The sequence below is a fragment of the Ctenopharyngodon idella genome, chromosome 15, assembly GCF_019924925.1.
Source record: "Ctenopharyngodon idella isolate HZGC_01 chromosome 15, HZGC01, whole genome shotgun sequence".
Lineage (NCBI taxonomy): Eukaryota > Metazoa > Chordata > Actinopteri > Cypriniformes > Xenocyprididae > Ctenopharyngodon > Ctenopharyngodon idella.
The window spans coordinates 27,895,799-27,921,236 of NC_067234.1; the positions used below are offsets into that span (position 1 = coordinate 27,895,799).

Genomic DNA, 25,438 nt, shown 5'->3' on the forward strand with positions numbered 1-25,438 from the left:
GATTCGCTGATTCATTCAGGAAGTAAACACCACTACTGTGTGTTACTCAGAGACATGCAACTTTCTGCTACTGCTTTGTTTGGAACTATTTGCACTGGTAGAAACAAAGTAACTGGATATTGCATCTAAAATTTCTTTTGTACTGAACCAAAGACTTTAGATATACAAAAACAGTGCACTCATATGCAGTATGGCTGATTAAGTCCTGCCTTCTAAATAAACGAGCCAATCGCCGATTGGTAAATTCATCGCGTCACTGCAGATGCCATTAGAAGTTCTGGTTGCTATAGAAACAGTCAGGCTGTGTCCGAAATCGCCCCCTGTACCCTTAAATAGGGCACTATTTGAGGGGACAACCATTTGTTGTGGTGTCCGAAACCATAGTGGACATTACCGAGTGCACTCATTCAATCCCACAATGCACCGCAATTACGAGTGTACAACCCGATGTACACTCAACGGCTAGAGAATACCCATAATGCAATGTGAGAGTTGTGCCACATACCGAATGAATTCCCACGTCTGACCAGAGGATGGGGACCCACAGCTGAATCATCCATCCACTTCCCAGTGTGGCTACAGCGTAATATCATCCTTCCAGCACATTCAGTGTCCGAATTCACTCACTCATTTTCATTCACTCCGTCAAGTGGACTATATAAGTAGACAATGTAGGGAATAGTGAATGAGGATATAGGGGGCGATTTCAAACACAGCATCAGTGTTTTGAGACGTGCGCTTAGGACTGCACATGCCCATTTGCTGGTCTAGCCTTAAAAATAATGCAATTAATGCAATTTTTGAGCACAAGAAACAGCATTTATGGAATAGTTCATGCCCAATTTTGTTGCTGGTTTGAAATATGTTAGCTAAATGTGAGCTCAGCAAGTAGTTTTTGAGATTTCAGGATTCCCCTATTCAAGTATACAGGACTTGGTCTTGGATGCCCGAAATAGCTGCCCTGAGGCGTTGCAAATATGGCCGCAGAGTGAACAGACTTTCCTTGAAAGGGACTTAGATTGAACTGTTGTATAAAAGCAGTTTCACTCTTGATGTGAACGTCAGCGTGGTTGTGATTTGTTTGTAGGCATTAGGCTCACGAAACTGTACCTTTCTCTGAAACTGATTAAGATGTAAACACTCATAATAAACATAATCTGCTACATAATCAATGCTATTAAAAACAGCTGAAGTATAGCATTATTTTTTCAGAAAGCATGTTTATGGTATATCCGTATAGAGATACAACCTTGGCGAAAGTTGACGTTTCTATAACAGATATGTGCTGTTCTGCCTAAATGAGAACTGATCGTTTACGAAGTCTCATGTAAGTACATAAATCTCGCATTCAGCTCTGAAGGGTTCACTGCAGCTTCCAATTCCAGTCGTCACGCTCACCACTGACCCACTTGTCTGCTCTTTGATGATAGATTTATAGGGATGAGTTGGCAGGGGACATCGGGCGTCTGTCATATCAGCTCAGTGACTGACTCAGATCTGGTTTCATTAAATGGCTGTAATCTCTGCAGCCCATGAAGCAGCTGTGAGTTCTGGCTCTGCTCCATACCAGCTCCACCTTGTGTCACCGGGCCATGGCACTGACTCCCCCTGCAAGTCCCTACTGTAGGACCAAATGCGGGATAGTGAGAGGGAGCGCTAGAGAGATAGGCTGTATGTTAAACTGAATATATATAGTGGGAGGGAGAGAGATGGATAGAGTGAAAAAAGAGGGAGAGAGTGGGGGCGTAATGCGTCATATTCTTTAATGTGGCACCACTGATGCTGCTTTATATCAGATCAGACATGACCAAAGGAATGTATATATACCACTACACTACTATTGTGTGAAGATATAGTAGGGCTGCAAAAAATATAGTTTTAGCATCAGCGATAGTCACATTGCAGGATGTATATACATATTTGGGTTGATTTGCGGTTTACAACCTGAATTATGGAAAAGTTGGGACTTTTTTTTAAATTTGAATAAAATGAAAACTAAGACTTTCAAATCACATGAGCCAATATTTTATTCACAATAGAACATAGATAACATAACATGTTTAAACTGAGAAATTCTACAATTTTATGCACAAAATTAGCTCATTTCAAATTTGATGCCTGCTACGAGAAAATAGTTGGGACGGGGGCATGTTTACCATGCTGTAGCATCTCCTCCTCTTTTCAAAACAGTTTGAAGACATCTGGGCATCGAGACATCGACATCGAGATATGAGTTTCTGGAGTTTTGGTGTTGGAATTTGGTCCCATTCTTGCCTGATATAGGTTTCCAGCTGCTGAAGAGTTCGTGGTTGTCTTTGACATATTTTTCATTTAATGTTGCTCTAAAACCTTTATATACCTTTCAGCATTCATAGTGCCTTCCAAAACATACAAGCTGCCCATACCGTATACACTTATGCACCCCCATACCATCAGAGATACTGGCTTTTGAACTGAACGCTGATAACACGCTGGAAGGTCTCCCTCCGCTTTAGCCCGGAGGACACGGCGTCCGTGATTTCCAAGAAGAATGTCAAATTTGGACTCGTCTGACCATAGAACACTTTTCCACTTTGAAACAGTCCATTTTAAATGAGCCTTGGCCCACAGGACACGACGGCGCTTCTGGACTATGTGCACATATGGCTTCCTTTTTGCATGTTAGAGCTTTAGTTGGCATCTGCAGATGGCACGGCGGATTGTGTTTACCGATAGTGGTTTCTGGAAGTATTCCTGGGCCCATTTAGTAATGTCATTGACACAATCATGCCGATGAGTGATGCAGTGTCATCTGAGAGCCCAAAGACCACGGGCATCCAATAAAGGTCTTCGGCCTTGTCCCTTATGCACAGTTTCTCTGAATCTTTTGATGATGTTATGCACTGTAGATGATGAGATTTGAAAAGCCTTTGCAATTTGACGTTGAGGAACATTGTTTTTAATGTATTCCACAATCTTTTTACGTACTCTTTCACAGCTCTTCCCATCTTTACTTCTGAGAGACTCTGCCTCTCTAAGACATCCCTTTTATAGCTAATCATGTTACCGACCTAATATCAATTAACTTAATTAGTTGCTAGATGTTCTCCCAGCTAAATCTTTTCAAAATTTCTTGCTTTTTCAGCCATTTGTTGCCCTGTGCCAACTTTTTTGAGACCTGTAGCAGGCATCAAATTTGAAATGAGCTCATTTTGTGCATAAAATTGTAAAATTTCTCAGTTTAAACATTTGTTTTGTTATCTATGTTCTATTGTGAATAAAATATTAGCTCATGTGATTTGAAAGTCTTTTAGTTTTCATTTTATTCAAATTTAAAAAAACGTCCCAACTCTTCCGGAATTCGGGTTGTATTTCAAACATATTTTAGATAAAAAAAAGATACGCTTCCTCCTCTAGACACCGCTGATGTCACTTTTGCATGGTGTTATTTTCAAATAATAGCTTTATACACTATTTGAGCTTGTATTTTGTGATATTTGTTTTGTTTTAGTTTGTATGCTCTGAGAAAGCGAAAGTGTATGTATATATAATATTACTAATGCATTGGCAATGTGAAGCTTTGTTACCATGTCAATAAAGCTACTTCAATCTAGAGAAAGAGAAAGAGAAAAAGGGTGAAAGTGAGAGGTAGAAAGACAGCGCGAGAGAGATATAGAAAGAGTAATATGAAGAGCGAGTTGAGGGAGTCCATTACTCATCATCAGGCCTGCAGCCTCTCTTGCAGGTCTCTTTTGTAGCATGTTATTGTTGTGAGGGATTTGAAGTTTGTCCAGGGCGGCTGAGGCAGGGTTTTTAGATGTGGAGAGTGCAGTGCTGTACTTTAGAAGCTTTTCAGGTGTGAGTGTGTTTGTGTCCTTGCGTATGAGTGTGTATGTGGGTTTTTTTGTGTGGTGATTTGGCCTCGGCAGGTCAGCTATCAGCTCTCTGCAGCCCTCTCAGCTCTCTTTGATTTATTCTTTCGCGAGGGCTCTCCCCCTCTCTCGCCTCGCTCTGCCCCCGGACTCCCAGAGGTCACCTTTTGGAAGATTTCAGCCTCAATTTTCTGCACCCTTTAAAATGCACATCTAGGCATGTTCACTCAGCCACAGAGGGTGAATTGCTCAGTGAGAGAAAATTTAGACAAGAAGAAAGAAGTGCAAAAGCGGGAAAGAGAAATGGGACATCGGTTCATTATTCAATCCATTTTACAAAAAGAAACTCTTAGGCTCTTGATTAATGTAACGCAATGGGAAAATGATACAATGAAGACTGATGAGCTCTACATGTTTGTATAAATCTGAATACTTCACTGAATACTGAAGACTGAATATCATGTAGAGACTGAATTCAGACTGAATTATGTATTTTATTTATTTAAAAGGTACTGTACATCACAGGCAGAAACGAGAAGTTAGTTTAGTACAATAAATGCTGTATTATATTATATAAACAAGCAGAATGAAACCATATAATAAGAATAAGGAACAGAAAAAAATGCTTTAAAAAGTTAATAAATGTAAAATGAAGGAAAAAAATTCATGATTCTGAAATACTAGTTCATGTTTTTGCGACATCCCACTCAAATTACTATGCTGATAATATAATTGTAATGAAAAAAGTTTGAAAAGTTTGTATATATACTGTACACTATACCAGACAAAACTTTGGGGTCAGTAAGATTTTTTCATGTATTGATGTTTGAATAAATTTGTTATGAATTCAAGTTTTTATTACAGCCAGCGTTTAAATGTTTATATTTCAACAACAAATTGGAGTAGAAATATAATTCTATTAAAAAGTTGAAATAAAACTACTTTATGTGCATTTTAAATGTTTGTATACAACTCAGTTTTTATTTGAGTGTTGATTATTAAATAAATTAGATGAATTGATTATTAAATAAACTTTATTTTTAATTTTTCAAGTTTGGTTTTTGGTAAAAAACAAACAAAAAAAACAACAACTTTTTTTTGGGATTATTTGATGAATAGAAAGTTCAAAAGAACAGCATTTATTTGAAATATAAATTGCTGAATAAAAGTATTAATTTCTTAAAAACAATTAAAAAAAATAAATCATACTGACCCTAAACTTTTGAACGGTAGTGTATAATATACCCAGTGTAATATGTATATTAAGATATCATTTTGCTTAATATAATGGTTTTGGTCTGTGGTGTGATTGTTGATTGATTGTTTTATGAATTATTTTTGTTGTGTGGTGGTGAATTTGCACAGCTTGCCAACTGTTTTTCTTATATTAAGTACAACAGTATTGATTGCATTCTAGTGAAGTTTAGTAGAAATTGTCATGCCAGATTGGTAGCTTATTTCATAGGATCAATGTGAAATTTGTTTGGAGATTAGATTTTGTTTTCTGAAGAGATCACAACAGTTCCACAAGGTATTTTTCATTGCACACCACTTTTTTTCATCAATATGTCTATTGGTCCTTCCTATTATCATCACGAAGCCCAGTCCAAACATCCACCACTCAATGTGAGCTGTATCTACAGCTGATATTTACTATTGTTAGGCCTAGACAGGTTTTTGTACTTTTTCACGTCTTCTCCAATGATTGCGGAGGAAAATCTGCTGGGAGTATTAGACTATTATTTGTAACTGAAAGAAAAATCAAAATTTACCTATTCAACCAACATTTAAAAATAATAAAATAAATAAGGGTTGTGTGTAGAAGTTTGCAAATGTCAGATGCCATGCGGATATAACCATTACTACCACATGTAACTGTCACGAACATGGCAGATCCCTCGGCTCCTCCCGGAATACTAATTAGACACACCTGTTTTCCATTTGCCGTCATTAAAGTGTTAGTTCACCCAAAAATGAAAATTCTGTCATTAATTACTCACCTTCATGTCGTTCCACACCTGTAAGACCTTCGTTCATCTTCGGAACACAAATTAAGATATTTTTGATAAAATCCGATGGCTCAGTGAGGCCTGCATTGCCAGCAAGACAATTAACACTTTCAATGCCCGGAAAGCTACTAAAGACATATTTTAAACAGTTCATGTGACTACAGTGGTTCAACCTTAATGTTATGAAGCGATGAGAAAACTTTTTGTGCGCCAAAAAAACAATATAACGACTTAATTCAACAATATCTAGTGATGGGTGATTTCAAAACACTGCTTCATGAAGCTTCGAAGCTTTACGAATCTTTTGTTTCGAATCAGTGGTTCGGAGTGTCTATCAAGCTTTCTATCAAACAAAACGTTTTCTCATCGCTTCATAACATTGAGGTTGAACCACTGTGGTCACATTAACTGTTTTAAATATGTTTTTAGTAGCTTTCTGGGCATCTGAAAGTGTTAATTATCTTGTTGTCAATAGAGGCCTCACTGAGCCATCAGATTTTATCAAAAATATCTTAATTTGTGTTCTGAAGATGAAAGAAGGTCTTACGGTGTGGAACGACATGAGGGTGAGTAATTAATGACAGAATTTTCATTTTTGGGTGAACTAACCCTTTAAGGACACTGTCACTTTATCATTATTTCAACATCCTGTTTCATTCCTGTGTTCTCTACCAATCCAAGCTCCACAAAAAGCTCTGTGTTGAGTCCATTTTCCTTGTTTGTCCCTTCATCCAGTGTGACAGTAAAATGACGCTACTGACTGGCCAATTGAAACAAATGAAATGACAGATTTTTTCATCAAATTTGGTAAGAAGAACAGATGACTGGGTTCTAGCTATGTCATTATTATAAATATTCCCTTTTCGCTCAGTCAGTCAAACCTAATGGAGAAATAGAATCAATATTTCAGTGAAATGTCAGCTTTGTGAGACGCTCTGGCTATTTATCTTGTAGATTGCATAAACAATAGAGGAGTGACTGATGTGTGTTGCATGTTCAATATGGATTTTAATGGTTTCTTAATGGAAACAAGAAGAATCTTTAATTGATATGTTGGGAATAATGCAAGCAGCACATTTCAATGGATTTTCTTTGTGCGTCTTGAAAATGACAGTCAGAATGTGCTTTATTTTTGACAGTTGTTCTTGACATGAAGCTGGAAAATACCATAATATTTAGATTGTTTTGTTTCATTCCCTTTATTTCATGGCGAATGATGGGCAGCGGCAGCGCATACGTGAACAGAAGGAAAAATATGCCGACGATGAAAGTCTGTCCTTGTGTTTATATCAGCTTAACCCAAATCACACTGTGGTTGTTTTGAATAAATGAAGCTCCTGGAGCAAAACGATAAGAGGATGATTAATCTTCAGGGAAACTTTAGAGGAAAAATATTTTTAAATGAAAGAAAAATTGCTGCGTGAAGTACTTTTCCTGCTGAGTAATGTCTCCGGAGACGACTTCAATGGCGGAATCGGAAATTCCCTCCGTCTCTAATTGAAAAGATCCTCAACTCTATCCAAATGAACTATGCTTTCATCTTTCTGTTTCTAAAATCATTATTCAACTTCCATAATAGACCACCCACCTTTTACACACCCTTTATTTATACTTTTTTTTTTTTTCCATAACCCTGCCCTTGTTTTCATGTTGTCAAGATTTGCCTTCCTCTGCAATTTCCCTGCCGTTATTCAGCCGCGTCGCATAAAACCAATTTCTGGTGCGGCGTGCGGGGGGATTGTAGTGATAATGAAAAAGAGACTGGCTGAGGTGAATGTTAAAACGAGATAAGCGCAGACATGGAGAGTGTGTGAATGCCCTGTCGGTGGGAAGGCCAGCGCCATTCCCCCCCAAAGACTTTTTGTTCCACCCACATGTTGAGAACAACAGCAGGGTAATTGGATGCTGATAAAGTGTGTGACATAAGTGTGTGATGCACATATTACAAGCATGAAGAGACACGTAGTGGCAGCGATGGATGGTCAATACAATAGAAGCCTGTAATGGCCCATATATAGTCTATTTTCTTTTTTCAAGGCAAAGAAACACACAAGAAACACAAGTTGTATTGCACATTTGCATTTGAATTTGAGGCAAGTTGGGTTATATTGCAGAGGGTAGTACCTAGAGGGAAATAAAATTGCCTAGTGGTTGCACTTTAATAGCTTGGGAGACTTAAAGTTGACATGAAATGAAAATTCCAACACCTGATGCAGCACCTGATCCCAGTCCCCGCCCTAATTTTTTTTTTTTTTTTTGGATAACCCTGTTACACTCAGATGTATATCACAATAGAAGAAAAATCTGTTTCTAATTCCTTTTCATTACAACTTTAATGTTTTTTTGTCTTACATTTAAGAATGAACTTTGTTTGGGGTATTTCTCCTAAAATCATAGCTGAGGTGAATTTGATGAGAGATCAGCTTTGATCAACTTGACTTTTGATGTTGATTTTGATGTGTAAAACTCTAGAACAGGGGTTTTCAAACTGGTGTTAATAAAGCCTACAAAGGTTAAGTTAAGATATTACTTGAGCACAATGATTTTTAATATTTTTTTTTAATTTTGTACTAATAACTAGTCAGAAATCATGAAAATAATTACAATTACACTGTAAAAAATGATCGTGATTTTAACGGTAAAAGACTGTAAAAATGCTACAGGTGAAAATCTGTTAATTGGTTAACAGAAAGTTTCCGTACTATATATGATGAATAACTATAATAGATCTAGCCGTACGTTTAATGTATTGTTACAGTAAATTACCGTTAAATTTACAGTTTTTGGAAGTGAAAAAGAACAGGTCATTGTATAATTTACAGTAAAAAAAAATGTAAATTGACATTCCCAGAATTCCCTGCGTGACACTTCACATTTGATGTATTTTTGTTGAAATAACTGTTTCTTCTTAGTTTTCCTTAGTTTTTTTATAATCAGTTATGTACATTAGAGTTTTATGTAATGTCTAATGTTGTTAAATTAATGTTTGTTTGTTTTTTGCATTTTTTTTAAGTCATGTGTGTTACCTTGATGGTGTTTAGTGTTTGTGTGAATGACACTGTATGCACCTTCTCAATATTAGTATTAACCTTCTCAGCTTGTGGAAAAGCTGCTTGTGATGAACTTTGATTCATCATGTGACTCTCATCACCGCTGTGTTTGGTGGTTGTCCGTATCTAATAAAGGTACAAAAGCAGATTCTTCAATAGGATGGTAAATTAACATTATATCATTTAATAAATTACAGAATTTTACTGTAAATTTAAGTTAAATCCATAACCTAAACCGCTGCTACCGTATTTTTACAGTAAATTTCTGGCAAACACAGCTGCAGATTTTACTGTTAATTTGACAGATTTTTTTTTTTTACAGTGTTTCTTATTCAATTGACAACCATAGTTTTGAATATTTAAATAGTTTACCTAAAGAAAAAAAATTCTGACATCATTTACTCACACTTATCTTAATCCAAACCTGCATGACTGTCTGTCTTCTGTGAAACACAAAATAAGATATTTTAAAGGATGTTAGTAACAAAAGACATTTCTCAAAATATCTTCTTTTATGTTCCACAGAAGAACATATCTATTGTTAGATTATTTAATTTGAAATAAACATATTGTCTTTATAATATACTGTAACATTTTGGACAGTATAAATGGTAGAAGAGATGCATTTGAGATTACTGGGGTCTTTTACTTAGTGGAAAAATCTGAGAAGAGTGAGATTTACGCAAGTCTCATTTGCTCTCTATTAAATCCTGTTTCTGGTGGAGTGCATAGTCTAAGGAACAAAAACAAACTGTTTTTCTGATGCGATTTTATTTTTAAAGACATGCATAAAAAAAAAAATACAGTATATATATATATATATATATATATATATATTTTTTTTTTTTTTTTTTTTTTAATTCTAGTTAATAAACTGTAATAATGAATTAAATGTTCAAGGTGTCTGAATAAATTTTGGTTTGACTGTATATATATAATATATATATAATGGAATTAGGTCAAATTCCTAAAAAATTGATTCGCAGCTTAATGACCATGGGAAAGAGTGGCCAAACTAGTTGAGAACCACTGCATTAAAGAGATGTCATTTGTGACATTTCTTTCCTGCAGGTAATGAGAGCATTTCTGTGCTCTTCGATTCTGTGCTCAGTCTGTCCTTACATCTTGTGAAGAATATCAGTATTCACAGGGCCTATTCATAGTGGATTATTCAGGTGCTCAAATAGAATGGGAAATAATGAGTGTCGTCTTTGTACGGCGTGACAAAAGTCTCAGCCTGTCAGTGAGCGTTAATCTCAGAGTTCCTCTTTATCTCGTCACCGGCTTCAGGTCTACTGCAATACGGCGCCTCAGTAAGGAAGGTCACGCAAATGACACGTGGAGGACATGTCTAATCATTTGTGGCATAATGGTACGCATGCCAGACAAGGCTTGTCTTCCTTGGGTAATGTACAAGGGGAGAGGTGAGTGAGATAAGGGCCGTCAGAGTCGGAGTCCACCTGCGGATTTTCGAACGGCTGTCAGATGGATTGCCTAGGTATGGCCCCTCCAGATGGCACAGATGGGTCTCTTCATCTCTCCTCTTCTACACTCGAGGCACTCCTTAATATAGCAACAGCGCCCTGATCTCTCCCGGTGACCTTATGTCTCTCCTGCCCGCACCTTGGTACAGATCTGTACCGATGTACATCATTTCCTGTTTGCTCTTAATTACAGGCTCTAATTAGAAGCCCAAATATAAGTATATTCTCTTCCCAACGTGTTTCTCGGCTCCAGAGGAATGGACCCTGCTAATTAGAGAAGATTTCCATCCTTCCTGTGATCCCAGAGAAATGGAGCTATGGGAATGGAGGAGAAGAACACAGCAGAGACAGAAAGAAAGAGCAGCACCACTGAGGGCTTTTGGGCTTTTTCTATTCTTATACAGTGACACGAGGGACTATTCGACTTTTACATGACTCGGATTTGCATAAGAGAGAAGCTCCCTGAGAATTCGCTGAATACACAAACACATCAATCAAATCCAAACAATCTACATCAAGTCAACTCAAGCTCTGCTGTTATGAACTCTGATGGGTTCGTAATAGTACTAACTTGTCTGGAAATAGGAGAGAGAGAGGCAGAGCACAGTTGGTGACCACTCTATATCAGATCAGTATTGTCATCTGCTGTCCTTCATGTTAGGAGAGCTTGAGGCGTGTGTGACCCACATAAGCAGTGATGTGCATAGAAGTGAATGCCACACACTGCACTGCAACGAGACTTTTAAAAGAGAAATTGTGGCATTTGCTATACAGTAACTTGGCATCTGTAGAGTGGCATCCTTTGTAGTTACACGCCTGGATGCGAAAAGTTGCTGTAAGTTTGCCATAGTTGGAATTTATTTTGCATTGAAATGCTTGAGCGGTTGGCAAGTTTTAGAGTTTCAGTTTTGGGGTTATTCCACAACATGTACTATTTATGTCTTTAAAAGAAGTCTCTAGTGCCCACCAAGGCTGTATTTATTTGATCGAAAATACAGTAAAAACTGTAATATTGTGAAATATTGTTATATATCACCTAGGGATGGGCGGTATATCGACTTTGTACGATATATTTATATATATGATATAGGATGAGGCAATACTGTTTATATAATATACAATGTAATATAGAGTGGTTCTAAAAAAAAAAAAAAAAAAAAAAAAAAAAATAGTGGAAGACAGAGTGAGCTACTTTGAGGAAATTGCGTAATCCAATTTGTCCTAAACATGAGACATGCTCTATATCAAAAGGTTAGTTCACCCAAAAATGAATTTTTCATTTTTCTGTCATTAATTACTCGGCCTCATGTCGTTACAAGCCCATAAGACCTTCGTTCAACTTAAGAACACACAAATTAAGAGTTTTTTTTATCCCCTATAAAAAGCAATGTAATTACCACATTCAAGGTCCTGAAAAGTAGTAAAAACATCGTTAAAATAGTCAACGTGACTACAGTGGTTCATCCAAAGAAATTGTTGAATAAAGTCGTTATTTTTGTTTTGTTTCTGTGCACAAAAAGTATTCTCGTCACTTCATAACATTAAGGTTAAACCACTGTAGTCACATTGACTATTTTAATGATGTCTTTACCACTTTCTGGACCTTGAATGTGGTAATTTCGTTGCTTTCTATGGAGGATAAAAAAAACTCTTGGATTTCATCAAAAATATCATTAATTTATGTTCCGAAGATGAACGAAGGTCTTACGGGTTTGGAACGACATGAGGGTGAGTAAGAGAGAAATTTCATTTTTGGGTGAACTAACCCTTTAAGGGCTTCAAAATAACTCGTAAGATATAGTTAACGCGTATAGTTTAAGGTGGTAGATACTCTGACAGATTTGTTTAATGCGTGAGATGCGTTTTCCTCAGTGCATAACTTACAATTCACAGGTATATTCTCTACCTGTAAATGTTAGAAAGTCATGCAAATATTTCCATTTCGAGTCTCCGCTAAACTTCACAGACTTCAGTGAACAAGCGGCGACTAAAATACAGATTTTACTAAAATATTTGTTGTTGGACATTAAATGTGCCATACGTACAGTTTTAAACTTGTATTTTTATGATTGCAGTAAGTGTAAAGTGACTATTGTAATGGGTATTATGATTAATGACTATTGTAAATTTAATTTAGTGATTTTTAACTTTTGCTTTAAAAAGCGCTATTTTTGTTTCATATTGTAATGTTGTTACAGTGTTAGAATGTAATGTGATTTTAAACCCATTTTTTTGCACATAATTTATAGCATAGCCTACATGGTTACATTCACTATATTTTTTTCATAGCCTTCAATATGAACATCGTTTGTTCATATTGATTGTTGTTCTTCCTGCTCAGCCCTAATATCACCTGCATATATGCTAGACATGCACATTTTGATTCAAATTTTTTTTAACATAATATAATGCAATTTATTTATGTAAAGCTGTCATTTTGTCTTTGCTCTTTCTCTATTACACTACATTTTTGTTGATGTAATTTATCTTGACATCATGTATTATCGAAAGACTTGAAGAGGGGGCGAGGAAGTTAATTTTCTAATAGAATCAAACTGGAAAAGGTACTTGTTTTATAGAATCACCCTTGACCTGGTATTTGTCTGGTATATTTGTACATCAGTCATTTATTCTGTACTAGAGAGGGGTTATGTGTGTCAGATACAAAAATAGAGGTCGTGTTTGAGAAAAGAGACAAAGCCAGTCCTCTCATTAGCTTTAAGGCAACAGAGATGATTAAAGAAACTCTGCTGGACACATGGCTACTGAAAGAGCTGAGCACATGGACATCACTCCTCTTTCCTTCACTCTTTCTGTCCCATAATCTTATCTCCCACTTTTCTCTCCCTTTCATTTTTATGTCTGTTTATGGGCTTTTGGCCAGTGGTGAGGAGTCAGGATGACTCAGATCATATTCAAACCCTTCTCCCTGTGAGTTCACTACACCATGGCTCTGACTCTGTTCCTTTCTTTTCTTTGTTTCTCTCGCTCAGATCTCATAAGATGATTCATATCACCTGCAAATAATGCTTGTTTATTTATGAGTTGTCACTTCAATTATTCTGAATTTTTTATTGCTGTAAACAGGAAATCAGATTCAGCACAGCACGGGAAGGCAAGAGAGCAGGAGCCCTTTTTTCAAACTCAGACATAGCTGGAGGGGTTTTCTGCTAATTCTCTGTTAATGTGACACAGCATGCATCTCCAGATTAATTAACCATCCGCCTGCCCTCAGAGTGCTGATACAGTGACTGTATCAGTGTGTCTCTCTTAGCCACATGCACAAACTACAGCTAAATACGGTTGTCAAATACGGAAATCCCACTTTACACACAGAGCTCAGTTGTTTACTGGAGTGAAAATGCATTCTAGATACAAATTTATTCACCAAATATTCAGGTAATGACAACCCTATTTATGTTAATCCACATGGTGTACAGAACCACACTGAGCAGCTGTTTTTAATGCAGTGACACTCTTTCAGGCCTTGACAGTTAGTCTGAGGTGCCGTGCTAGAAAATGACAAAAACGTACAAGATATGTAAGGGATGCACCTTGATTCAGTGACAAATTTTGATACCTGTTTTTCAGCACTGTAGTTCCTCCCAGTTCCTCCCAGCATTTTTGTCTAAAAAGGCACAATTTTTATATACATATATGAGCAATATCACACTCGTAGCTGTGTGATATGGCTGCTATGAGTATGATATTGCGTTTATACAACAGTTCGACGGCACAAGTGCGTAAATAAATAAGAAATAACAATGGAGTGTCTTTAAAACCCTCTTTAGTACAGAACTACTTCCTTCCACCACAGATTCAAATCTCAAGTTGAAAGTTTGACCAAGCCTCCGTTACTAATTCTAAAACGTCACTTTAGAACTAGTAACGAAGGAATGTTGAGTCCCTCTATTGAAACTCATTGTATTTTGTACAGTATTAGAGAGAGAGAGAGAGAGAGCGAGAGCGAGATCGCCTGAGCGAGCATTACCTGTGTCTGATATAACATTCATTCTTCAGGTTGATGTCCACAATATTAAATCCATTATAAAAATCTGTTTGAATGTCCTCTGAGGAAAGCGATCTTTGTATTTGTCCTTTTCAGAGTTGAGAGAATTTTCCATAACAGCGCTAAAACAACGTCCTTTGTTTACAAAAGTCCCTTTCAATTTAAAAGTCTCTTGCCACTGACTCATTCACTCGTAAAGTTTGCCGCCATCTAAAGGCGTATTAATGTAACTTTCATTCAATTCATATTACGCATTAACAGACCCTTTCTCAAAACCAAATACAATATATTATTTGTATATAATATATAAATAATATTTATTGAACAACAGTAAATAAATTAACAATAGCCATTATAAATGACAGTAGAAAATAAACACAATTGTACAATTCAGTCAAACGTACAAAAGCAGTGCTCTACAGGATGTAAGTTAAATACATCCTGTATATCAAATTATTAAATTTAACATAGCCCAATTCAGTTTGCTCAGGAACAAGTTATAGATTAATAAGACCAAAGATTGCTCATTTTATGTATTTCAAATTAATTATATCTCATGTTTAACCACTATAAGAGCCAGCGGCAAATCCCCGAAGCACTGGCCGAGATAAGGCTGTTCTCTGCGGGTACACGAGCACTGAACGGACGCTGATGGCCTGGAGCTCACATCTCCGAAAACGTCTAAACAAATTGTAAAATAGGCGCTATGATTAAATAGGAGTCACATATTTCAGGTCTAAACAACTACATTGTTCAAAAATAACAGTATTATCTATACAAAATATGGTGGGTTTTGCTCGGCCGCCATGACACTCGCTATATTGTACTATACTATCTATACTATACTATACACTCACTATACTATCCCAATACTGGTAGAATATCGTATGGCTGGAAAGACCTCTCAGCCAATTAGATTCGAGAACCAGAAAGAACTGTTGTATATATGTGTATGTATATATATATATATATATATATATACATATATACAACAGTTCTATTTACAGTAAATGCTGTTCTTTTGAACCTTCTGTTCGTCAAAGAATCCTGAAAAAAGTATCATGGTTTTTGAAGACTGCAGTAACGGCTGCTGAAAATTCATAAATTACACTTTAAAATATATTCAAATAGAAAACAGTTATTTTAAATTGTAATAATATTTCACAATTTCACAATATTACTGTTCTTATTACTGTAAAATGAATTATAAAATGTATTAAGTTATTTTAGCACAGTTCCCATTTAGTATAATTATTTAAATGATTATATATATATATATATATATATGCATTAAATAATTTTCACATTTTATAATCGAGATTTGATTGTATTTCAAAGTCCTTTTTTTGTCTGCTACTACTATGTTAAATTGGTGTTATCTTATAGCAAAAGAAAATACTGACATACCTTAATATCGATATTTTAATATATGTACAAATATAAATTTGGGCGTACTGTCCCTTTAACGTCTTTTTTGTATTTGGGACACAAAACACCAGGCTTCCTGTTTCCCCATGTTCATTCTATAGCATATGGGGCCTCTGGGCAGGCCGGGAGTGCTGGGATAATTGACTTAATTTCCTTTTATTCTGAACCTGTCTGTTGTGCTCTGTGTAAAAAGCAGCAAACATTTTAATCAACACTGACCCCGAATGACACAGCGGCTGCACGTTTACACGCCAACGTCTGCATCTGACTGACAGTCATGTTTATGCGAAGGATTACATGCGTGGGGTAGACGGTCGGGCCCAGTGCCAACGCAAATTGGATTATGGCGAGCAATATTCTGGAAACATTTTATTATCCGAGGGCTTTTAGTGTAATGTGATTACTTTGTAATGCACTTTTGTTTTATAGACTGCTTCAGCACATTGCAGCTCCGGCTTTATTAAGCGTGAATTTATTCTGTAGTGCACATCATCAGGTTGTCACCTGTTGCCTTCACAGCACTCAGGGGCCTTTAAGCGTGTTTCCAGCAAATCTTATTTAAATTCAGTCCTCATTGTTCACTGTGGTCGAATTTAAATTGCTGGGTACTGTTGTACTTTTTCTAAAACTTTCCTGATGGTAAACTACAGACAGTGGCATTAATTTGTGCTGAGAGTTTGAGGTTTCTTCTTGTCGTAAAGAGTTTGAGGTGTCTAGATTGAGGGCGACGTGTGCAAGGCCTCATTAACCTATCGTCACGTCTGCGTCTAGGCAGGGTCACTACTCGGGTCACATTCATTTGCCTGCATTTGATTAAAGACACTTTCATTACCTGAGAGGAGCACAAGGGCACATCCCAGCTGATCCCAGATCAGCCACAATGGCACAGTTTTGCGATGAACAGGTCTGACTTTTTCATTCAGCGTGATTGTAATTATTCCTCAGACTCACACTTTTTTACTCCGCTCCGTGTCACGACTTCCACCCACGCTGCCGTATTGGATGTTGGCTCATGCAGTAGTTGCATGTGTTGTCTAAAGTGGAAGACGGGCAGAACGAGAAGTAATGGGCGGCTGTGGCTTTCTATTAGTGACAGGTGAGGATATGCATGCTGCCTTCGGCAGACAGGAGATTGCCCATGGTGCAATTACCATGCAGCTTTGCAGACAGACAAGCCAACACCATTATGAGTGCATTCAGTGTGGCAGAATGTGTCACCCCACTGTCATCTCTGCATAGCCAAAAACACGTCAGTCTGTCCTTCTGCTTTTGTGCATTGTCCAAACTTTTCCATCGTTAAACATTCTTACCTGTCCCTATTAAATCATTTAACGAACAAAGTTTTGCTTCTGATTGGATGAGTCACGTTTGAAACCATGGGGGAGTCACTTTTATATCCCAGGATTTTTTTTTTTTATTTTAAAGGGGTACTTTACTCCTGGCAAAATGGGCTTTTGAGAAAACTTGACTGCCTATGCAATAGAAAGGTGGAAAAATGTTAAATCTGTGCTACCTGACTAGAGAAAACAAAGAAAAAAAGGCTGTTGTCTTCACTTTTGACAAATAGATAGGAAAACTTCAATACCCATAATGCACTGGGAATGTACCATCCAAGGCCACTCCCACCAGTCTGCTTACCCGAGTCAAATATCGCCTTGTTTTAGTAGGAAATACTTCTTAGCAAACATTTAGTTATAATGGTGTCGACTTGTATTGTTCCCGGATGCAAGAATTCAAAGAGTGAACATTTAGCAGCAAAGGCGGAGCATGTGTAAGGCTGGAGAAGGCTTAAATGAAATAAAAATTGTCAATTGCGGCATTAAATTTAGATTTGCTCATGTTAAATCATACTATTTTTTTAAGCGTTTTACAGCGTTGCGCACTATAACCAATCACACGCGACTCTGTTGAGTTTAGGAATGCAATGGCCAATCAGAGGCCTTAAAACTAGTAATCGCTGAAATTATTACTTAGTAAGCGAGCTGAACTGCTGCACTCTCGCGAACTCTCATCATAAACTGATAAACATAAACAGATTTGGTGATTGTGCTCTTGAGAGCGTCGAAACTAATATAAATAGGCTTTTCTACTTACAACGTATTTTTGCAGCATTGAGCAGTGTAGCCAGAGAATTTTGAACGCAGGTGCTGAGGGGGTGCTAGATCGTTGACAGGGGGAGCTGGGCAATTAATAGTAAATATGACCAAAACAGGTTATTATTATTATGAATAATAAAATAAATATAAATTGTCCACTCGATTTTTAATATTCTCTAATTATGTCCGTATGAAAAGGTGCATTTCTCTATTAAAGGCATGTCCATTACTGTGGAGATAGCAAGTCAGCGTCAGCATTCGGAAACTTCATCTTTGCAGCCGACACTGACTCAGAAAGCACTAGTTTATTAATAAATAATTAAAATGACTTCTTTTTCCCCAACATATTCAAAATCATTACTTTTGCCGGTGCACTGTGGCAAGCTTTATGCGCGAGCTTGAGCGCGGAACAGGCTAAATACGCCTGCCTATATATTAAAGGATGGTTTAGTATGTTATTATATTAATCAATTTAATATAAACATACAACTAGTTGACTAACTTTAGTCGGGGACAGGGCTATTTAGCACAAGGAACCGCTCAATTTTTAAAACAAAACGCTATGACATTACGAAAAGTGCAACAGTAGCTGCAAATCATGTCATGTCATATTGCATTGTATGAGTTATACATGTATAAGGAGTATATTATCATCTTTTTTTATTATCAGCTTATTTATTAAATACAATACAGCCTGTATATAATTGATTCCATGGGGGCTATTTGGGTGCTTTTGTCTTTCTTGGGGGTGCTAAAGCACCTGCTAGCCCCTCCCTAACGCCGCCCATGAATGTAGCCAATCACAAACATATCTGATGATTTCTTGAACGCAATGGCCAATCAGACGTGTTTAATTTAGAATCCCCTCACCACTCAAAATGCCAGAGTTTTTGTTCAGTGCGGAGATCTGCGAACTCAAATCATTTAGTTATAATTTAACTTGTGACAAAAAAGTAGACATTAAGTAGGCTTTGTGAGATTGCGATGAATTAAGATGAGTAACAGCTTAGTGATTATAAAAGGAACGCTTTTATGCATATGTCAAAAATCATGCATATGCTTGCCTGTGTAGTGGTTTGTGAATATAACCACTTTAATAACAAGAGTGTTTATGCTGGGATGTGTAGGTTGTTGATAGGCGACGTAACTATTTCATGACATTCTATTTAAATGTGTTTTAAGGAGTAATCGCATCTAGCCTTACCCTAGAGTTGGTTCACCCTTCACCTATGTTTAGCAGGAATGATGCATGTATATCCAGTGTTGGAAGAGTTAGGAAAGAGTTTTTGATAAATCCACAGCTGAAGAAATAACCATTACTACAGGAAGTTAAAAGCTCACTTTGATTTAATTGGTTCTTTAACCATATTTCTGCTCTCTTTCTTCTCTCATCTCATAACATTAAGGTGATGAACGTGAGCCTGGCTGAGGGTGACGTGGTCAGATTCGAAGACCTGGGTGGCAGAGAACCTTCCGTGCTGGCCAACGAGTCCATCTTGCTGAAAGGTCTGGTGGTACGCAGCTGGAGCAACCAAATCTCCATCCACTTCCGCAGCCGGCAGCCGCAGTCCAGCTCCTTGCTGCTGCGTTACCAAGGTGAGCTGTCCTACGTCAACCTCTAAACATCTGCTTCATCTACTTCCTGCTAATTGCGCTCGTGCCAGTGTCTCCGGCTGGCATGGATCCAGCGCTCTAGACAAACCTGTTTATGAGTGTACACTTACTGATTAGATTGGCACGAACGATTAGGACTCTGGGAGTAGGGAGCTCTCAATCATTGCTTTCTATTAGGAGAGACTCTCGGTGCACTGAAGGGGAAACACTCCTTGTTATCTCATGTCAACATAATATGCTCATGTTAGCCTGAAAATGACAGCTGCTGTCAATAGGCTGCATAATTACATTGGAGAATGACTTGGATAATTCTCTGCTAATAGTCTTTTAACAGAGTCATCAAGGGGAGATCGGCACAACAGAAAAGGTTACTGAGCACTGATGCGCCCTGCCCCGCGCCGCGCCACTTTCTCATTCGTTACGCGGGGCGATAAATTGACAGATGACTGTATACAGGCAAATTCTTTTGTTTCTGTGAGCTAATGAACTGTGGCGGGTTTGCAGTGGCGTAATATCTTTTTTTGCACATCCTTAATATGCCTTTTGAATAAGAAAGTCGTTTACACTCCACCCCCTCTTTCTCTCTGTCTTTATAAGTGTGTGGGGGGTAATCAGTGGTGTTCAGCTTTCACAGAAAAGAAGTCGCACATGCCTCCTATTAGACTCATAGCAATCATCTGCAGGAGCCAGACAGCACATATTTCATAAAGGCTCTCTGTTTCTTTACAAAACTTCCAATTACTTGGCTCCGAAGGCCCTGCTCCCCCTGTTTCCGGTTCAATTTAATGTTCTCCAGCTGCTATGCTGGGTGGATGTGCACACGCAAGAACAGCTAATTTTGCCTCTGGGTTTACACTTGCCTTGCATTGATGTAATGGCACACAAGAAAAGGAAAAGAACCAAGCAGGGATTGGGATCTAGTGTAAATACATACTGCAACATGGCTGTAGTGTTGAGTTGAGTATGGACAAAAATTATTATGATTATTTCTTCAACCTGTTGTCGTTCTGAACCCAAATGACGTTCTTTCTTCTGTAGAATGCAAAAGGAGAAGTTTAGCAGAATATTAACCCTGCTCTTTATCAAATAATGAAGATGGATGGTGACCAGGGGCTGTCTAGCTGCACAAACGACAAAATGCAAAATTGAAATACTCCACATGACTCGCACACTATACACCAAGTGCTCTGAAGCTATAGGAGAGCTTTGTGTGATACACACACCATAATTATCTTCCCCTACTGCAAAACTACCAAATCTCGTTTATGTTTGTAGCATGTCAAAATATGAAAGTGAAAGTGACACGTGAAGGCCAAGTATGGTAACCCATACTCGTAATTTGTCCCGGGGAGCGATTGGGGGTTAGGCGCCTTGCTCAAGGGCACCTCAGTCATTTCCTGCCGGTGCTGGAATCGAACCAGCAACCAGTCGGACTCACTAACCATTAGGCTATGACTGCCCCCATATGACATCAGAGTTTATGTCAATGAATGCCAAACATCAATGAAGCAGTGTTATTTTACTATTATGTATACACTATTATAGTATTTATTAATATAGCTTTTATTTTTATATTTTCAAGATTTAATATTTATTTCTGTTTTAGTTTTAGTAATTTTAATACTTTCACTTAAACTGAATTATTTCAATTAGTTAATTTTTAGATTTTCATCATATATTTTTATTTTATTTGAACTTTAAGTAATTTAACTTTATTTCAATTACTAAAAATGATTTTTTTTTTTTTTAACGATAACATCAAAATGACATAAATCTATGGCAGATTTTACATTTAAATTTTTAGATTTAAAGTTAATAAAGACACTTAATATTTATCATAAGTAACATATTAATATTAATATTAATATTATCATATTACTATGTATTGATAATGCTAATTATTATATTTCTAATTATTATAATAATGAATACAATTTTCATCTGTTCTTCACACAAATCTATAGATTTCAGAGAACTTGTCTTTGTTTTTTATATTGAAAAGACCAGCATGAACATTCTGTAAGATAACTTTTATTTTTAAAAATAATAATTAAAAACGTTTTGTTGGATGCTTTTATTCAGTGTACAAAAGGTACTAGGACATACTTTTTTTAAGCAAAAACAACTGATGAGCTGCAATAGGCGGTTTCATTTTCTTTCCAAAACATGTTGCAGCTTTATAATTTGAGGATAAAATATCCCTGTCGATGTGAAGGCCTTGTATTTTAACATAGAGTTAAAGAGAGAATGATCCTCATTGAGGTCCTCTTGATTTTCTGCAATCAGTGAGATTAGATGCTGTTTCTGTTTGCATTATCGCACTTGCTTTAATTTTTTCCGGCTTCCTTTTACTTTACTTTGAGAAAACTCCCCAGACAGTTGAATGGAATAACACTTCTGGATGTTCTTTTTCTTTTTTCTTTTTGAATATTAGTTTTTACCATGGTCTTGTCAGGCATGTCTACAAAGAAAATTGGCTGTGTTTCAACATGGATGAGCATTCTTTGATCGCCTCAGCTTTTTCCAAGGCTTTCTGGTGTGAGCATTAGAGTATGAACACATCAAACTCTTTAATAGTGCATTGAACTTTGATCACTTGTCATGTGTCTATAGCAAGTAGATTTCTGCTATACCTTCCACGCAGATCTAACACACCTGTCCTGTCTCAACGTTCAGCAGACCGTACAGCTTGACGGATGACAGATTCTTTAAATGGGAACCTCCATCAAAAACACGCACATTAAAGATTTAGACCTCTCAATAATTCAGATCACAATGAAAGGACCCTCGCCGCACCCCTTTGCGTCTGGATAAAGGTTAAACACAAACAAGGCAAGGCTGATGGAGTGAAGTTCAAAATGGAGGCTGTTGGGGTCTGAATGGTCTTTCTACAGGTAATCGCCCCCTTTGCCGCACCGCTCTCGCCCCACCACTTAAATGTCACAAGCTTGAGATGTTGTCACTCTCATATGGCACTGCAGAGGAAGCACATCTGTGTGCATATGCAAGTGTTATGGGTAAACTATTTGGCGAATGCACTTGACGAAGTATTATGAGCTGAGGATCGGAGTCCTGCCCCAGTATGAGTTTAGCTGTGCAGTTGAGCCGTGATAAAGTCGGCTGATCTGGGCTGAGCCTAGCCGTGCATGGCGGGCTGCTGTGTGCGGTGATGGCTGAGGAAGCTGCTGTAATATCCTCCACCCTGCTGCTCGCCCCTCCCAAAGAAGATTAACCCTGCAGGGCGAGGGATCACCTGCTGAGATACACGCTCTCACCCACTGACACACATCCTCAGCCAAAGCAGGGCTCCACTTCTCACTTTTTTCATCTGTTACTTTCTTTGCACTTTCATTAGACCAAAAGTCACATTCACCAAGCACCACATGGAAGCAAAACTAGACTTTTGTGAGTAAATAAAAGAGTTACAGGCCAGTTGGCATGTAACTTTAAAAAAAAAAAAATAATAATAATAATAATGTTTTTTTATTTATTGTGAGGCTTTAGTAAGTTTCATTGACTGTTTTTTCTTGTGACGCTTTTTTCCTTTTGAATAACTAACTCCAGAACTTAAATTAGAGAGTTATTCCTAGCTTTAAGACCATGTGTCCACCAAAGTGTTTTTTTTCCCGAGGCTAGTGTATTTTTCCAATTATTTTTAATGGGAGTGCCGCGATTTTAAAACGCCCAGAGCGTGACGAGGCGCTGAGCGTCTGTTTCACATTGAAGTGCTGAGCGCTCACCGCTTTTACCAGTCGCCCAGAGTTGAAGAATGTTCACCGTTGGGTAAAACGCAGCACTCATCACTGTCACCTTTTACCCAGCTGTCCAATCACAGTGGAGGAGGGGCGGGACAAATACAACACCAACCAACACCGCTAACAGATGACAACAACAAGCATAATGGAAAAAAATAATTTAAAACGAGCAAGAGCAAATACTTTATATTGTATCGACATTTTTATATAGAAACAATACAGAAACTATATGTGAAATGAGATACTAGTAACACTTCCACGGATATTCCATATCATAGCAAGCGAAACTGAAAAAAACGCTGCGCTCTCAAGCACTCACAGCTAGGCATTTTCAGCAGAGCGCCTAGCATTTTCAGCTGGCTAAAAATGCTTTGGTGGACACACCAGACATTAAATGGGCTAGTTGTAGAATTCAAAAACCCTTATTAGTGACACCGGTGGCTTTTAAGTGAACTGCAACCGGCAACTTACTAAATACGAAATGCTCTATTTATATACGCTGTTTTAATACATTGAGACTATAGTATAAGTTTAATTTTTTTAATTTTCTGATACCGTTGACTTATAAGAAAATAGAGACACAACTTCCTCCTTTAGATACAAATACGCTACCATTCAAAAGTTTGGAGTTTGTAATACTCTTTTCAAAAATATTAAGTTTTTCTATTTTAATATATTTTCAAATGTATTCCTGTGATAACAAAGCTGAATTTTCTGCAGCCATTACTCCAGTCTTCAGTGCTTAGGCGCCGATCCCGTGGGCTTATTGGCTCGAGCACCCACTAAAATGTCAAGCACCCACGGAAAAACACAGACATTCTCCATTCATTTTAACCAATAAACAGTTAATTGCAGCTTTCAGACACTTGAGACATTTGAGGCTGTTTCTATGGCGTTATTTTAACAACAAATGTCGAGAGCGCATTACTGTAACGCGAGAGAATATCATGTAATGCGCGAGCACAAATCTCTCCGCTCGCAGGCAGATTTCTTTCACTCTTGCACAAAATTGGACGCGCGCTCTCAAATATGCCTCTGCTTTCGCTCAGATATTATGTGTGCGCACTCAAACGTTGTCCTGTGCACTCGTAAATCTCTACGTGCCTTTCTCTTGAATATTCTTCTCTCTCTTCTGTTGCCAGAAAAAACATCAGACTCTCACGATTGACTGATGAAATAACACAGTGTAACTTTAAATACTGTGCTGGTGGGGGTGTGTTTGGGGGATAGTGTGGGCACCCACCGGCAGAAACATAAATCGGAAACACCTATGCTTCAGTGTCACATGATCCTCCAGAAATCATTCTAATATGCTGATTTGGTGTTCAAAAAATATTTTTAATATTATCAGTGTTGTAAACTGTTTAATATCCATTTTGGAAACAGTGATAAAGTATTGGTTTCCATTAAAAATACAGAGATTATTGGTTTCCATTAAAAATAATGGTAACACTTTGGTATGGGGAACACATATTCACTATTAACTACAACTTTTGCCTCAATAAACTCTTAATTTACTGCTTATTAATAGTTAGTAAGGCAGTTGTTAAGTTTAGGTATTGGGTAGGGTTAAGGGATGTAGAATATGGTCATGCAGAATAAGGCATTAATATGTGCTTTATAAGTACTAATAAACAGCCAATATGCAAGCTAATAAGCAACTAGTTAAAAGTGAGAATTGTTCCCCATGCTAGTTACCAAAATAATTAAAAAATAAAAATGAGATAAGATTTGCTTTTGAACTGCCAGAAAATACATGTTCTAGTTACTACATCTAGTTGAAGTTAAAGTGGCGTTCTTCAGCCAGCTGGTTGTAAATGGCAATGTCACACCAGTATTGGGTTATAATATCTTTCATACCCATCAGGAGATCTGTACTCTCAAAATGGTCAAAGTTTATCATTTGCTGCTTGACCGTAAAGTCTAAATCAAGGGATTTTATGATACAATCTTATACGCTGTGTAAGTCGTCCTTTGACCTTATTTGCAGCAAGGTCTTCAAGGAGGCACTGTAAGTGCTGTCATGCACTGACAGACTGGATTTCTGTGATAGATGGGAATGTGGTAGTTTTATGTGTCTAGACATGCCCTGCCTTGACTCATTCACGCACTTCTCTTTCCTTCTGACCCTGCCCGCCTGTG

The 25,438-nt window shown here is 37.4% G+C and overlaps 1 protein-coding gene across 1 annotated transcript in view; it reads left to right on the top strand.

Annotated features, from left to right (window-relative positions):
- sez6b (seizure related 6 homolog b) overlaps window positions 1–25,438 on the top strand; it is a 210,156-nt gene that overhangs the window by 116,492 nt on the left and 68,226 nt on the right. Inside the window, exon 4 of the mRNA XM_051863533.1 lies at window positions 19,334–19,523. Within this exon, the coding sequence (XP_051719493.1) occupies window positions 19,334–19,523 (190 nt within the window). The remainder of the gene's footprint in view (window positions 1–19,333; window positions 19,524–25,438) is intronic.